The sequence below is a fragment of the Onychostruthus taczanowskii genome, unplaced genomic scaffold (genome assembly GCF_017590055.1).
Source record: "Onychostruthus taczanowskii isolate IOZ18803 unplaced genomic scaffold, ASM1759005v1 scaffold75, whole genome shotgun sequence".
Classification (NCBI taxonomy): Eukaryota; Metazoa; Chordata; class Aves; order Passeriformes; family Passeridae; genus Onychostruthus; species Onychostruthus taczanowskii.
Window position 1 is genome coordinate 1523067 of NW_024505339.1, and position 15611 is coordinate 1538677.

A 15611-nucleotide genomic window follows, 5' to 3' on the forward strand; every position below is an offset into this window, starting at 1 on the left:
GCCAGCACGGCTGGGACCCTCGGCATCGCTCAGGGACATCCCCCTACCCCGGCAGCGGGTCGGACCCCGCTGGGCCGGGTCCCCAAGGGGTTACCCGGGTACCCCCCGATCTCATCCCCGGGTACCTCAACTGTGTACCTCTCCCCGCGGGAGCAATAAACCCGAGAGCCGCGGGCACTGCTGCGGGCGCTGCCCTGACTCGTGCTGGGCAAAGCGGGACCGGGGGCGCGGGGTTGGACCCCCTCCCTCGGGGCAGCTCTGGGGGCTGTGTGGGGTGGTTTTCCCGGGGCAGGCGGTGAGGGAGGAGCTGAGTCCGCCTGCCCATCCTTCTGCCCATTACTCTCACTCTGTCCGTCTGTCTGTCCGCTCTCCCGGCGCTGGGCAGAGCGGTAGGGGCGTGGTCAACGGATGAAACCACGCCTACGTACCCGTCCATCAACGGCCGTGGCCCCGCCCCAACGGTCGCCCCGCGGGGTGACGCGCGCGCGGCTCAGTCAATCAGAAGAGAGCGTGGTTTTCAAACCGGCGGCGCGCGGGCGGCGGCGGCCCGGACCGGGAGCCAGGGCCGAGACCGAGACCAGCCCCGACCCCAACCCGGCGGGCCGGACCGGGAGCCAGGGCCGAGACCGAGACCAGCCCCGACCCCAACCCGGCGGGCCGGACCGGGAGCCAGGGCTGAGACCGAGACCAGCCTCAGCCCGGCGGGCCCGGAGCGGGGCCGAGGTTGAGACCTGCCGTAGTCGAGGCCGAGACCGGGACCGGGAGCATTGCCGGGCCATGCAGCGCGCCAGGACCCCCGCCGTGAGTGCGGGCCGGATGGGGCTCGGTTCGGGTGTTCCGGTGGGGCGGCGGGGTCAGTCCCGGGGAGGATCCCCGAGGGGGCGGCGGGTCTGGTGCGGTGCGCAGCGCTCCCGGTGTGTGTGTGGTGGGGGGGAGCTGCCGGTGCTGCCCCCGCTGACCCCCCGGTTCCCCGCCAGGCGCAGAAGCGGCCCCGGCGCACCCCGCTGCAGGAGCTGCAGCTGCAGTCAGGCGCCGACCGGACCAGCCTGACCCCCCTGCTCCGCCGGCTGCGGCTCAAGGTCGGTGTGCGGGGATAACGAACGGGACGGGTAACGGGAAGGGCTACGGTGCACCGGAACCGGGAATGTTGGGCGGGTAGATGGCGCTGGTGCAATGGGAGGACGGGCGTATTTTTTGCATGGGGGAAATGGCTGCGGGTCAGGGGGAAAGGGCAGGGCTGTCCTGACCCCCTTTTCCCCCTAAAATGTCCTGTAGGACCATGACTGTGCCACCCCAGTGTCCCGTGCCCGGGGCCCCCGCAGCAGCATCACCACGGTGCCTTGCACCCCCGGAGCCCCACGAAGTGCTACCGTGGGCCCCCCCAGCAGCACCGCCCCAGTGCCCTGCACCCTGGAGCCCCCCAGCAGCACCACTTTGGAGTACCCCAGGACCTCCACCCGTGACCTCGGGACTCCCATCCTTAAGCCTGGTGCCTCTGAGGCCCCCAGCAATGCCACCCTTGTTCCTGGTGCTTTGGAGACCTCCAGCAGCACCAGCCCAGAGGCCCCTGGCAGTCCTGTCCCAGTATCCAGCATTCCAGAGCTCCCTGATGACACTGTGCCAGCCCCTGACAGCAGTCCAGTCCTGGGACCCAGCACTCAGGAACCCTTCAGCAGCACCGTGCCAGCCTCTGTGTGCAGTTCCATCCCTCTGCCCAGCACCCCAGAGCCCTCCAGCAGCACCGTGCCAGCCTCTGTGTGCAGCTCCATCCCAGTGTCCAGCATCCCAGAGCCCTCTAGCAGCACCATTCCAGTCTCCCTGTGCAGTTCCATCCCTGTGCCTGGCACCCCAGAGCCTCCCAACAGCACAATTCCAGTTCCCCTGTGCAGCTCCATCCTAGGATCCAGCACCCCAGAGCCTCCCAGCAGCTCCGTCCCTGTGCCCAGCACCCCAGAGCCCCCCAGCAGCACCATGCCAGTCTCCCTGTGCAGTTCCATCCCTGTGCCAGGCACCCCAGAGCCCTCCAGCAGCATCATTCCAGTTCCCCTGTGTAGTTCCATCCTAGGATCCAGCACCCCAGAGCCCTCCAGCAGCATCATTCCAGTTCCCCTGTGCAGCTCCATCCTAGGATCCAGCACCCCAGAGCCTCCCAGCAGCTCCATCCCTGTGCCCAGCACCCCAGAGCCCTCCAGCAGCATCATTCCAGTTCCCCTGTGTAGTTCCATCCTAGGATCCAGCACCCCAGAGTGCCCTGGCCACACCGTGCCAGTGTCCCCATGCAGCTCCATCCCAGTGGCCAGCATCTTGGAGTCCCCTGGCAGCACCATGTGCAACCTTGTCCTGGGGCCCTGCGCTCTGGAATCCCCTGGCAGCACCACCCCAGGGCTCCCCAACATTATTAGCTCTGTGTCTTGCAACCCAAAGTCTCCTGGCAGCTCTGCTCTACCCCCCTGCAGCCCTGGGTCCCCTGGCAATGCCAGCACAGCCTCCTGCACCCCAGGGCCCCCTGGCACCAGCTCCACTCTGCAGAAGACTCCTTTCCGCAGGTGGCGAGCAGCACCTCCAGACTTTTCCTGCAGCTCTGTGGCCTCTGAGCCCCCATCTGCAAATGGGAGTGCTGATCATCTGCATTGCCAAGGCACCCCTGAGGGAGCTGAGTTCCCTGCCCCTGTCCCCTTAGAACAGAGCCCACCTGGCCTCCCTCCCATCGAGGCAAGTGGGTTGGAGCCTGCTGGGTCAGAAGCCACTGTCACCCCTGTCACCTCGCCTGAATCAACCCTGGGTGCTGTGTCCTGGATGTTACCACTGGCGTGGCTGGAGAAGACCCTCAACACCTTGTTCCTGGTGGAATCCCTGCAGCACAGCCTGCCCCTCCGCAAGCTACAGCAGGATGCCAGCAGCAGTGTCACCCCCGTGCCCACTGCAGTCGCCAGCACCAGCACGACCCCCGTGCCAACCGTGGTCGCTGGCACCAGCACGACTCCAGTGCCAACCGTGGTTGCTGGCACCAGCATGACCCCAGTGTCCACTCTAGTCACTGGCACCAGCATGACCCCAGTGCCAACCGTGGTTGCTGGCACCAGCACGACTCCAGTGTCAACTGTGGTCACTGGCACCAGCATGACCCCAGTGCCAACCGTGGTCGCTGGCACCAGCACGACTCCAGTGCCCACTGTGGTTGCTGGCACCAGCATGACCCCAGTGCCCACCACAGCCATTGGAACCAGCATGAGCCCAGTGCTCTCTGTGGCCACTGGCACCAGCATGACACCTCGGGACGTGTGGGAGAGGAGCATGAACACATCCAGGGGAAGCCTCCCCTGTGCCAAGGACAGCGCTGCGGACATAGACTTCCTGCCCTGGCAGTAAGTATGAGGACATGCCCCCCTGGATGGGGCTGTGGCACCTGTGTGCTGTCCTTGTCCTAAGCCCCTCTCTTTGTCCCCAGCTGTCCCCGGGAGCAGCTGAAGACCCTGCCACGGGCAGAGCTGGAGGGGAGGCTGGAGAGCACCCTCATCATCATCGAAGCCCTCTTGCTGCAGCTGCGTGACTGGCAGGAGAGCCAGCGGCCGCGGCCTGACGTGGGGCCGGCCGAGCAGAGGGACGCGTTCACACAGACTGACACCACCGACCCCGAAGGGGTAAGAGTCCTCTCTGAGGCGATGCCACCCTGTCCCCCGCAGCCTCGGTGCCGTGACAGTGTCCTTGTGCCGCTGGCAAGACTGACCCCGTCTGGGTTGGTGGAGTGGAAGTAAAGCGCGGCTGCTGCATCACGGCATCACGCGCCCGGTGCTGCATTATCGCGCCCGGATCAACCCGCTGAGTCTGCTGGATTTGAACCCTTGTGGGGGGAAACATCCCTGGTGCATGTGGCGGGAGGAGGGGAGGTGTCATGGCTGGCCAGCTCTCGCTGGCCCCAGGGTGGAGTGGGGCTGGTGAGAAGTGCCCTCTGCTCTGGTGGATGCCCTTGGGAGGAGGCGATCTACTTGCAGCTCTGCCTCGAGCTGCAGAGGAAAACAGAGGCTATGCAGTGGCAGTGGGGAGTGCAGTGGGATCTGCAGCTGGAGCTGGGTGCCTGGTGGCTGTCACTGGCCATGAGTGTGCCAGATCTCAGCCACGCAGAGCACACGTATCCCCCTGGTGCTGTCTGTGCCAGCTGCCATAAGACTAGTGTCCTTGTCCCTTCCCCAGAGCACCTGGAGCAGCCAGAGCCTCCTGTTCCGGGGCCTCGCAGATGCCGCTTTTCGGAGCTTGCAGGACGAGCAGGGAGCCCTCGTGCAGAAGGTGAGCTGCACATCCCTCTGCTTCTCCTTCCCCTGGGTTCTGGGAGACCTGTTGGCACTCACAGCAGCTGTACCTGGTGTCTCACAGTGCTGTCACCTCCCACAGCAGGAGCAGGAGATGACCCTGGTGTCCCAGTGCCAGACTGTGCTTGAGAGTGCTCCCAGCAAGGTGCAGAGCTGCCTGGAAGAGCAGGATGCCATCAGGCAGCGAGTAGATGAAGCCCTACGAGCCAAGGATCAGGTAAGGGGGCAGTTGTTGTGGGATTGAGGCAGACTCAGCTGTCCTCATGCCTTTGGTGGGGCATCCTGCATCTCTACCCATTTCTGGGGATGAGAATTCCAGAGGAAGAAAATCCCCATGTGGAAGGCAAGAAGTGCTGTGTGATGGAGCCCTCTGGATGTATTTTTGGGAGCTGGAGTCCTAGGCTGGTGCAGGGATGGCTCCTGGGAGTTTTTCCTTGTGTGACAGTGTGGCTGGAGCAGCATCCTCTCCTCTGCAGGTATATCTCTTCCTGGAGGCTTTCTGTGCCCACGCCAGTGCCCAGATCAGTGCCCGTGATCAGAGCCTGGCCTCCCAGCAAGAGCTGAGCATGGTGCTGGCCCAAGCCATCAGCCTGCAGGTACTGAGTGTGGTGCTATCCCCAGCTACTCCACACTGGATCAGGGGTTGGAAGGGCATTGCCACATCCTGAGCTTGGGTGATGCTCTGCGATGGGTGCACCAGAGGTTTTCTGGTGCTGCTGCTGGGAAGCTGCTGCAGATTTGGCCTCGGGGCTGGTACTTGCCTCTCTTTATGGCCATTAAATGTGGCTTTTCTACCACGGCAGTGCTGACTCATTCCTCCTACCCTACAGGCATCCCTGTCTGCTGAGGCGCAGTCTTTCCGGGAATTCTTAGATGCCACCTTTGAAAATCTGGAGAAGGAAAGGAGGGTCCTGGATGAGGAGGTGAGGGGTGTCCCGTGGGGCTCAGCCCCTCGCTGCCTTACCAGTGCTCTGTGCCCTGGGTGCCATGACCTATCCCATGTCACACAGCAGGACAGTGCCACGGCAGTGCCACACTGAGCTCTGCCTGGTGCTGTCTCCCTTCCCAGCGGGAGCAGATGAGGGCCCTGGTGTCCCAGTCCCATGCCCTGTTGGAACGTGTGCCCGGCAAGCTGCGGAGCTGCCTGGAGGAAGTGGCTGCCACACGGGAACAAGCAGAGGAAGCTCTTCAAGCCAAGGAGGAGGTACAGGGGTGCCTCCTCTCAGTGCTGTGAGGTGTTTGAGGCACAGGGTGATTTGGGGCACCCCTTGGTGTGAGAACACCCCATGGGGAAGAGCACCCCAGAGCAAGCACCATGTCTCCACAGGCATCCTGCCAGCTGCATAAGACCTTGGTGACCCTGCAGGACACAGAGGCTCAGCTGGAGCAGCTGACAGTGGCCAACTCCCGCCTAGGCAAAGGTCTGGTGGGAGATGTGGGGGCTGGAGCTGTCTCATGCCCACTGCCCCCGTCCCCCCTTGCTGACAGCTCTGTCCCTCCCAGACCTGAGCTCCGTGATGATAAATCTGGCCAGCATGGAGCAGGAGCGGGATGCGCTGCAGCAGGAGAACGAGAAGCAGTGGGAGGAGATGGCCCGGTGGGTTTGAGCCCTGATGTCCTGAGCCCCATCCCACCTCTGGCCCCCAAAACACAGCATCCCCTGATCCCATCCCATCTCCTCAGGCTGGCACAGGAGAGGAACACCCTGCAGCAGGATTGCAAGGGGCTGTGCCAGGAGCTGCGGGAGGCCACTGAGTGCCGGGAGGTAGGAGCTGCCTGACCCTGCCCACGGGTCACATGCTGCCGGCCCCCATCACGGCCTCTCTGGGAAGGCTGGCAGATGGCCAGGAGTGAGATTAGCCCTCCTACTGAGGGGGATGAGCTCGTGAAGGCGGGGGATGAGCTCGTGAGGGCGGTTGACATACCGCACGTAGTGCAGCTTTTCATCCTGCCCGGCAGGGATTCCCAGGGAGGGGGCAGGGCTGCTCTTGGAGAGCATTTTCTTGGAGATAAATTTCCCCTGCAGGCATGGAGCTGTCCCCCAGCCTGTCCTATGTTCCCAGTAAACTGGTTTTTAGGGTTTGGTCTGCTGGGATAAAGCTGCCCCTGATTAGGAACAGCACCCTGAGGCATGGGAGGGTCTGTGCTGGGGGTCCCGATGAGCCCCCTCAGGTCTCTGTTGGCTGCTCACGGCTGTGTCCCCCCAACCCTCTTACAGTTCCTGGATCAGGAGAACCAAATGTGCCGCACGCAGCTGCTGGAGGTGGAGGCCAGCCTGAACTCCACGCTGGCCAGGCTGCAGGAGAGTGTCCTGCAGCACGACGAGCTGATGGAGTCCCACCAACGCCTGCGGTACTGCCCCACTCACCAGCTCCACTCAAACCCCTCTATTTTTGGGAAATAAAGCCCTTCCTGGGGTGTCAGGGGGGACATTTTGACCATGGTCACTGCTGCTCCAGCCAAGTGTGGTGGGTCCAGGTGGGTGAGAGAGGCTGTGGGGAAGGCCAGCAGATCCCATCTTGAGGGAAGCTGCCTAAATCCGTGGGATTTGCACCATTGCTGGTTCATGGTGAGAGGCAGGCACGTCCCCATCCCACATCGAGGAAGGGAAATGCTGCTCCTGTTGAGGCTGGTGCCATTCCACAGGGAAGAGCAGGCTGCCCTCAGCAAGGAGCTGGACAGCACCAAGGCCGAGCTCCTCAGCTTGCAGACAAAGAGGAACAAAGTTTCTTGGTGCTCCACGGACATTATGGAGAGCAAGATGCGGTTGCAGGAGCTCGCTGACTGCCTCAAGGCTGCTCTGGAAGAGCAGGTAGGAGCCCTGTGCTGGGGACAAGCACGACAGGATGGCCTGGGGAGGGTCACACATTCGTGGCTCTGCGTGGCATGGCTTTGAGACCCTGTGCTTGCTGGGACAGTCACAAGCTGCACTCTTATGCTGTACTCTCCTTCCCCTCTGAAGGATGATGATGATGCTCTATCGAGAAGCAAAGCCTGGACCCCGGGTCCCCGGACCCCGGGCTGGCAGACCCCACGCCGTGCCTGGACCCCGGCCTTCCGCACCCCGGCCTTCCACACCCCACACCGCACCGGCAGCTCCTTTGTGGGCAGCGTCCTGAAAGCTGTGGCAGGGAAAGGTGAGCTGGCACCCCCTCTCTGGGTTTTGGGCAGTACCAGGATGGGGATTGCTCCCTTCCGTGCTGGGCATTGTGCAGGGCTGGGCACAGCTGCTGTCTTCTCTTGCAGATGCCAGTGAAACCACCAGAAGTGGGAGTACAGTTGCCAAGGACAAACTTGCATCTGTGTCAAAGGCAATAGGTATTGGGGCTGTCACCCTGTCTGGGACCCTGCTCTGAAGCTGCAGGGCTGCTGTGCAGAGGGATGAGCAGGCACGCCTTCCTTTGCGTGCCCTGGGGCTGATGTTCCCTCTGTGTTGCTCATGAGGCTCTTCCCTGCCTGCAGATCCTGAGGACACTCTGCTGGAGAGTGTGAAGGAGCTGAGAGCTGTGGTCTCCAACCTTGCCATGCTGAGCTCCCGCATCCAGGAACTGGAGCAGAGCGAGTTCAGGGCACTGCAGACAGAGATGTGAGTTCAGAGCGGGCTCGTGTCAAGGACTGGGCAGGGGCATCACTGTCCTGGGCACGGCCTTTCCTGCAGGCAGCCTGCCTGGGTTTGCCTCTTGCCTCAGTCCTGGATTAGACCTCTCCTGTCATGGCTAGATGGGCTTTTTCCAGCTGGCTGGGCTGGACCATGTGTCTTCTCTCACCATGGGCCCAGGGGCAAGCCCAGGAGGGGGTTTGGTACCTGGTGCTGTGCTTGGCTGCGGTCCTGAGCCACTCACCACAACTGTCCTCTCCCAGCTCTGACCTGCAGCTCCACCTGAAGACAGTGACAGCTGAGAGCCAGGAGAAGGTGGATGCCCAAGCTGCCACCATTGCCAAGCTGAACAAGGCGCTGAGGACCAAGCTTGAGGTAAGGCAGAAGTGGGCCAGCACTCACCCCAGGGCAGAGCCGAACTGGGACGGGCACTGATCTAGGACATGGAGAAATCTGGTGATGCCTCATGGGTGCTCTTGGCTTGTCTGACCTCCAACATGAGAAAACCCGCTCTGGGTGCTGGGGGTGGCCAGGACTGGGCACTGCCTGACCCTGCTTCTTCCTCCCTGTCAGAATGAGAAGGAGCTGCAGGACGTGGTGAAACAGCAGGAAGAGAAGATGTTGCAACTCATCGACAAGAGTGGGGAAGTCATGGTGTGTGATGGGGACATGGGAGGGCAGCACCTTGGGGGGTTGCAGGGCACAGGAGTCCTCCCAACATCCCTTTTCCCCCTGTAGAGGCTGAAGGCAGAAGTCTCCGACCTGAAGCGCTTGCTCCAGCGTGCAGAGACAGAGGCCAAGGTGCTGTGGGAGGAGATGAGGGGCAAGGAGCACCAGGTGGACACTGCCTACATCCAGGAGCGGGTCATGATGCGGCGGGAGGTGAGGCCGGGGAGCTGCAGGGCTGAGAGCTCCTCATGTCACCCCACCATGGACAAGGAGACCTCTTCAGACCTTGTTCTTCCCACCCTGTCCTCCACTTCAGAGCTTTTCCCCACAGGGATCTTCAGCAGGGCTTGCTCCTTTTGCAGGTGGATAAACTGCGGCTGCTGCTCGTGGAAAAAGAGAATGAGAACATACGGCTCACTGACAACTATCAGGAGCAGGTATGGGAAGCCTCAAGGGGCTGCCCTGGCTCCAGACCTAGAATCAGAATAGTTTGGGTTGGAAGGGACCTAGTTCTAACCCTCCTGACATGGGCAGGGGTCCCCTCTCCCTTCTGGGCTGGTCCCTGCCCCAGTTTGGAGCAGAGTCCTGATGGGCGTCTCCCACCACCACAGGTCCGAGGGCTGGACATGAAGCTCCATCATACCCAGAAAGTGCTGAGGACCCATGAGGAGATGCAGAAGAAGATAAAAGAGGTGAGATTTACAGTTTATTTCTCACCCTTGCTGTGACTGCAACAGCACCAACTCAAACACTACTGCTGCTGCTGTCCCCAGGTCCTGTCGGCTGTCCCTGAGGTGGCTCTGGGTTGCCAGGAGCTCCAGAGCCTGCTGTGCTACCTGGGCCTGAAGCCAGCCAGCAAGGAAGCTGCCGAGCCGCTATAGCCTGTAGCCTGAAACCTTTCCTGTTTTTAATGTTGTAATTATTTATTGAATAAAGTTGTGTTGGCTGTTACCCTGCCTGCTGCTGTGTGCATTCAGGAAGCTCCTGGTGCTGTGGGTGGGGACAACTTGTCCAGCCTGTGCCGGTTGCTCCTGTTCCGTCACGGGGCTGTGGGCACAGCTCCCTGCTACCCCAGGGCCTCTCCTTGGCAGGGGACACATTCCCCCCTCTCTGCCAGTGTTTGCTCTCAATAAGGGACCGTGTTCCCCAGGCTCCCACCCTGTGGCCCCGGCAGCAGCCAGAGGGCCCGGGCTGAGCCAGCTTCCCTCCCCTGCTCCCTGCTCCTCCTCCTGCCCTAGATTCCCTCCGTGCCCTGCTCTGTAGGGGCTTGTCTGGACCCTGCACCCCATCCTGGGCCTGCGGGCATGAGCCTGTTGCGTGGAACTTGTTCCAGAGGTTGGATTCCTCACTTTATGACAGGGATGGTTCCAGAGGTTGGATCCTGCACCCCTATCACGGGGCTGTGGGCACATGCCTGTTGCACGGGGATGTTTCCCCCTCCCAGCCTGGCTCCAGCACGCAGCATCCCATGGCTCAGCCAGCGCCGGGAGCTCTGCCAGCTCCTGCTCCCAACCCCCCTTGGTCGCTGCTGCTGCATGGAGGGGGGGGCCTCCCTTAGGGGGCTCCCCAGCTCCCAGCACAGCTCCAACCTCACCTCCCTTCTTCCCTGCTGGGGCAGTTCCTGCGGGATCCCCCTCCCGGTGTTCCTGACCCCAAGGATGCTCCCCACCGCCATGGGGACCACGCGGCACCTTCCCTCCCCTGCCATGGCTCAAAATAGCAGCACTCCAACAAGTGCTCTGGTTTTTAATGGCCTCTTTCTCCTGCCCAAGGGGGATGGAAATCACCTTCCCCTGCCCTCTGCCACAGCCCTGCCGCTCTGTGTGGGGCGGGGTCCGTGACACGTGGGGCGCTGGCACCGATTTATCTACCGGGGAAATGTTTGGGGCTGTGCCTCCATGTCCTGGGTGCGTGGGTGGCTCGTGGGGAAGCAGTGCTCTCTGCTCCCTGGCACTGCCTTCCTCCCTGCCCTGTGACCCCGCGGGGTCGGGTACAGCGTCCCGAGGTGCAAGGCCGGCAGTGGGGGGCCCCTGCTCTGGGATGTGGGGAGATGTGCTCCCTTCCCTGGATCAGGGCCACGCAGGGTGGCTGAGCCTCCTTTTACGGCGGGATTCAGCACGGCAGGGCCCTGGCAGCCGTCCCCGTGGGGCGAGTGGGGACACTGGTATTGTCCCTGTGCCGGCTGCGGGTGGTTTTTTAGGGGGGTTGGTCTCCTGTGAGTGTCCCCACCCTGTCCTGGAGGGTCTGGGGCTCAGTGCTGCTGGCTCCTGGGCACAGAGGTGACCTAGATGTGGTATCCTGCACGTAACAGTGACCCCAGCCTGGGGGTGGCACAAGGGGGTCCCTGGCCCAGGGGTGATAAAAGGAAAGTCTGTTTTTAGATAATAGTGGAAATAGGGGGCACAGCCTGGGGGTGGCATGGAGGGGTCACTGTTCCTAGTTGGCAGTAGCAACAGGGGGGCACAGCAGGGTCCCCAGCAGCAGCAGGGGAGTGTCAGAGGTCCCTGCCCATAACGAAGCAGGGATGGTGGGACAGAGGGGTCTCCAGCAGCAACTGGAGATGGCACAGTGGAGTGGCCTGGGTGGCATGAGGGGGCCTTCCCACGACAAGGGTGACTCAGCTGTGTCCCTGGGCGGTAGCGGGGGGGCACAGAGAGGTCCCCATCACCAGCAAGGTGTTGCAAAGGGGTGACACAGTGGGGTCCCCAGCCTGGGATTGTCACCTTAGGGTCGCCAGGAGAGCGGGGGATTGTCGCCTGCGGGGGGGCACGACCCCGGTGGGGGGCCGGGGCGGGGCATGGGGCCGGTCCTGCCCGGTGCCGCCCCGCCGGTCACGTAGCTCTGCGGCACCGCAGCCACATTTACCGCGGGGCCAGAGCGCGCAGCCCGCAGTCCGTACTCGTCGCCGCCGCCCGACACGGTACTGGGGAACCGGGGGTCGGGGAGAGCCGGGGGGCCGGGGGGAGATGCTGGGGGGACAGCCGGGGGGTCCCGGCGGCGGGAGGCGGCAGCCCCGCCGAGCCTCCCGGGTGTCTCCGTGCGGCATCCCGGGGGTCGGTCCGCGCTGGGGGAGCTCCAGGGCGGAGAGACCCCCGGGCATGGGGGTATTGGGTATTTGGGGGGACCCAGGATACTCCTCCTTCGCTGGCGGAGCTCGAGTTTCTACGGTGGCGGCCGGGGGATCGAGTCCTCCGGCTCCTGAGGGCATCACCGGCCCCGCGACGGCGCCAGCCCCCGGGGAATCGCCATCCTTGGAGTACCCCAAACTTTGGGTACCTCCATCCCCGGGTTGTGCCGTCCTGGGGCGGCTCCGTTCCCCATTCCCGGGCTATTTCCGTCCCCCCGGTATCCCCATGCCCGTGTTATTGTCATCGCCCGCGTATCCTCCCCGCGGGTTATTCCCGACTATGGAGTATCTCCGTCTCCGGGGTACCCCAAAGTCCGGGTAACTCCAGACTCAGGTAGTGCCTCCCTGGGCTTTCTCTTTCCCCTTTTCCCGGAGTATTTCCGCCCGCCCCCCCGGCACCCCCATCCCCGGGCTGTTTCCGTTCCTCGCGGGGTATTCCCATCCCCTGGGTACCCCCATCCCGGTCCCCTCGTGTCCTGCGTGGGTCCCCGCGGAGCTGCGCTCCCTCAAGATGGCTGGGCTGGGGGCGGGCTGGCAGGCAGCAAAATGGCTGGGAGCTGCCCGGCATCCTCCACGATCCCTGCCACGAGGCTTATACAACGTGCCCTGGCCGGTGGGGTCGGGCTGCCAGCCCCGTGGGGGTCCGCGCTCCCCGGGGAAGGGGCTCTGTGTGGTTTCGGGGTGTCGCCCCGCTGGTGCGTGACTCAGTCCCCGTCCGCTCGCAGCCACCGCCACCATGACGCACCAACACCCCGCGCTGACGGCCGAGCAGAAGAAGGAGCTGTCTGACATCGCACAGCGGATCGTGGCCCCGGGGAAGGGCATCCTGGCAGCCGATGAGTCCGTAGGTCAGTTTGGGGGGGGAAATCTCTCTCGCCACCCCTTTTCCCCTTGCCGGATGGAGGCTGATGAGGGTGCTGGGTGCTTGCAGGGAGCATGGCCAAGCGCCTCAACCAGATTGGGGTGGAAAACACGGAGGAGAATCGCCGGCTGTACCGCCAGATCCTCTTCAGTGCCGACAGCCGGGTGAAGAAATGTATCGGGGGCGTCATCTTCTTCCACGAGACCATGTACCAGAAGGCTGATGATGGCACCCCCTTCGTCCAGATGATCAAGGACAAGGGCATCGTTGTGGGCATCAAGGTGTGGGGGGGTGTCCTGGTGGGTTTGTGGGGTGCTGAGGGTGCTTGGGGGGTGCTGGTGAGACTCAGCGCTGCCTTCCTCTCATTCCACAGGTGGACAAGGGTGTTGTGCCTCTGGCCGGGACCGATGGCGAGACCACCACGCAGGGTAGGTGCTGCAGGAGCTGTGGGGTTTGGAGCCAGGGGGTTTGGGGCTGGAGGGTTTGGGGCCATGGGATTTGTGGCTGTGGGGCTGACGTGCTGCCCCCCCAGGTCTGGATGGGCTGTGGGAACGCTGTGCCCAGTACAAGAAGGACGGGGCAGACTTTGCCAAGTGGCGCTGCGTGCTGAAGATCAGTGAGCACACTCCCTCCTCGCTTGCCATCATGGAGAACGCCAACGTCCTGGCCCGCTATGCCAGCATCTGCCAGCAAGTACGTGCCTGCTGCCATCGTCCCCCAGGGTGGGCAGTGACCTGCAGGATGGGTATTGACTTGCGTGGGCAGGTATTGCCCTGTGGGGGTGGGCGCACGTCTGTGAGGCTCAGCACTGCGCCTGTGCAGTGCTGATGATCCCTGGGGATCATCCCCAGCGGCTGGACATAACCCAGGTGTTGGGTAACACCTCACGTGGGTGGGCATGGGGCATTGCCCCGTGGCACGGCATCACCCATCGGGTCAGGTGTCAATCCATGGGGCCAGGTGTTGCTACGTGCAACTCACAAACCTGGACATTACCCCATAGGGCTGAGAACTGACTCTCCCAGCTTGGGCATCCCCCGTGGGGCTGGGCCTTGAGCCTTGGGGCTGAGCATTGCTCTGCAGGTCTGAGCGCTGTCCCACGTAGCCATGGGGCTGAGGGGTGCCCAGGGACATCACTGTGATGGCATCTGCCGTTGTGCTGTTTGCAGAATGGCATTGTGCCCATTGTGGAGCCGGAGATCCTGCCTGATGGTGACCACGATCTCAAGCGGTGCCAGTACGTGACGGAGAAGGTGAGTGCTGGGGTGGCAGCAGGGCGGGCACCGTGCTGTGCCATGCCATGCCAGGGGACTCCACGCTGCCTGTCCTCCCCAGGTGCTGGCAGCTGTCTACAAGGCACTGAGCGACCACCACATCTACCTGGAGGGGACCCTGCTGAAGCCCAACATGGTGACCCCTGGGCACTCCTGCCCCACCAAGTACAGCCCGGAGGAGATCGCCATGGCCACTGTCACCGCCCTGCGCCGCACCGTGCCCCCAGCCGTGCCAGGTACCAGCTGTGGCATGTGGCAGAGACCAGGAGAGCCATACCCTGTGTCTCCTCTTGTGCCATAACCCTGCTCTCCACAGGTGTCACCTTCCTGTCTGGGGGTCAGAGTGAGGAGGAGGCTTCCATCAACCTCAATGCCATCAACACGTGCCCGCTGATGCGGCCATGGGCCCTCACCTTCTCCTACGGGCGGGCGCTGCAGGCGTCGGCGCTCAGCGCCTGGCGCGGGCAGAAGGACAACGCCGACGCTGCCACCGAGGAGTTTGTCAAGCGTGCAGAGGTGATGGGGGTGGCCCTCCTCGGAGGGGAGTACCGAGGGCTGGGGTGGTGGGGACACCGAGGACTGTGTGCCCATGGGAGGAGGGGTGGCTGAGGACTATGTCCCACCAAGGGCTGTGCCCCGTAGGATGCCAAGGAGCATGGTCCCCATGGGAGGGACACAGTTCTGTCTCTGTGGGGGGACAGTGAGAGCTGTGTTCCCATAGAGAAATGAGGGGTGCCAATGGCCACATCCCCGGGCTCTGTTCCCCAGGTGTCCCCGTGAGCTGGGGCACCCTGAAGGCTGTGTCCCCAGTGACTTGGGGACCTTGAGTGCCACCCCAACACAACCACTGACCTTTCCTTCGTCCACAGGTGAACGGGCTGGCAGCGCTGGGCAAGTACGAGGGCAGCGGGGACAACTCGGGGGCCGCCGGGCAGTCCCTCTACGTGGCCAACCACGCGTACTGAGCCCCGGCCGGGCACCCCACCGGCCCCGGCCCCCGCCCCGGCCCCTCCCCGCCACCGCTCACACCCCGCTTCCACCCCAGCCACCCAGGGGAGCCGCCACGCGGGGAGGGGAAGGGGGGAGCGCCCCGCGGGATGTCCGCAGATGGAAGGAGGGGTCCGGCTCAGCCGGGCTCTGGGGGGAGCCACCCGGGTGCCCCTTTGGCCGGGGGCTCCGGCCGGGCCGTGAGGGGAGGAGGGCAGGCCGCGTGGGGGGCAGGAGGGGAGGCCTGGGGGTGCCCCTGCCCCGCCGTAGCTTTGCAGTCCTGGTCGCTGCCGCCCTTGGGGCGCCTGTGTTGTGTTCGCCGTGTGCACCCCGTGTACCAAATAGCCTAACAACGAATAAATGGTAGAGACAGCGCTGTGCCGCCTCTTTCCTCGCCGCGGGCCAGCCGGGAGCTTCTTGTCCCCCCCCCCCCAACTCCCGCTCCGGGCATCACCGGCAGCGTGTTGTGCTCACTTACACAATGAGCTGTGCTGGGTCGCAGCCCGCCCACACACATCGTGAGGCTCCGTGAGCTTGGCGGGGGGTGGGTGGGCTCCCCGTAAGGGCGATGGGGCGGGTGAGGAGCGCCGGTCCCCCCGCTGCCGGTACTCGGCGCTGCCCCGGTGCCCACGGGAGGCGCCGCCACGTGTCCCTCCGCGGCACTCGTAGAGGGCAAAGCTCGTCCCCTCACGGCCGATACGTGCTCTGATTGGTTCTGCTGCCCGCCCGTCTGTGCCGCCGCGCGGCGCACGCCGCGCCCATTGGGTGCTGTAGGAATTCTGAGCTC

At 63.8% G+C, this 15611-nt stretch overlaps 2 protein-coding genes across 2 annotated transcripts; both read left to right on the forward strand.

The window, feature by feature from the left end:
- Positions 1-3192: 3192 nt before the first annotated feature.
- Positions 3193-9525, forward strand: SPAG5 (sperm associated antigen 5). The gene is made up of 21 exons (XM_041423079.1): positions 3193-3365; positions 3449-3641; positions 4192-4284; positions 4390-4524; positions 4784-4903; positions 5138-5230; positions 5377-5511; positions 5635-5728; positions 5811-5904; positions 5991-6072; positions 6526-6659; positions 6954-7119; positions 7270-7444; positions 7554-7625; positions 7770-7893; positions 8169-8280; positions 8479-8559; positions 8644-8742; positions 8937-9011; positions 9186-9266; positions 9348-9525. The coding sequence occupies exons 1-21, from the start codon at positions 3193-3195 to the stop codon at positions 9453-9455; spliced, it is 2439 nt and encodes an 812-aa protein (XP_041279013.1). The 3' UTR covers positions 9456-9525.
- Positions 9526-11382: 1857 nt separating this feature from the next.
- Positions 11383-15197, forward strand: ALDOC (aldolase, fructose-bisphosphate C). The gene is made up of 9 exons (XM_041423046.1): positions 11383-11494; positions 12427-12549; positions 12633-12844; positions 12937-12991; positions 13096-13256; positions 13733-13816; positions 13899-14073; positions 14154-14353; positions 14707-15197. Exons 2-9 carry the CDS (start codon positions 12438-12440, stop codon positions 14800-14802), a joined length of 1095 nt encoding a protein of 364 aa, XP_041278980.1. The 5' UTR covers positions 11383-11494; positions 12427-12437; the 3' UTR covers positions 14803-15197.
- Positions 15198-15611: the final 414 nt, after the last annotated feature.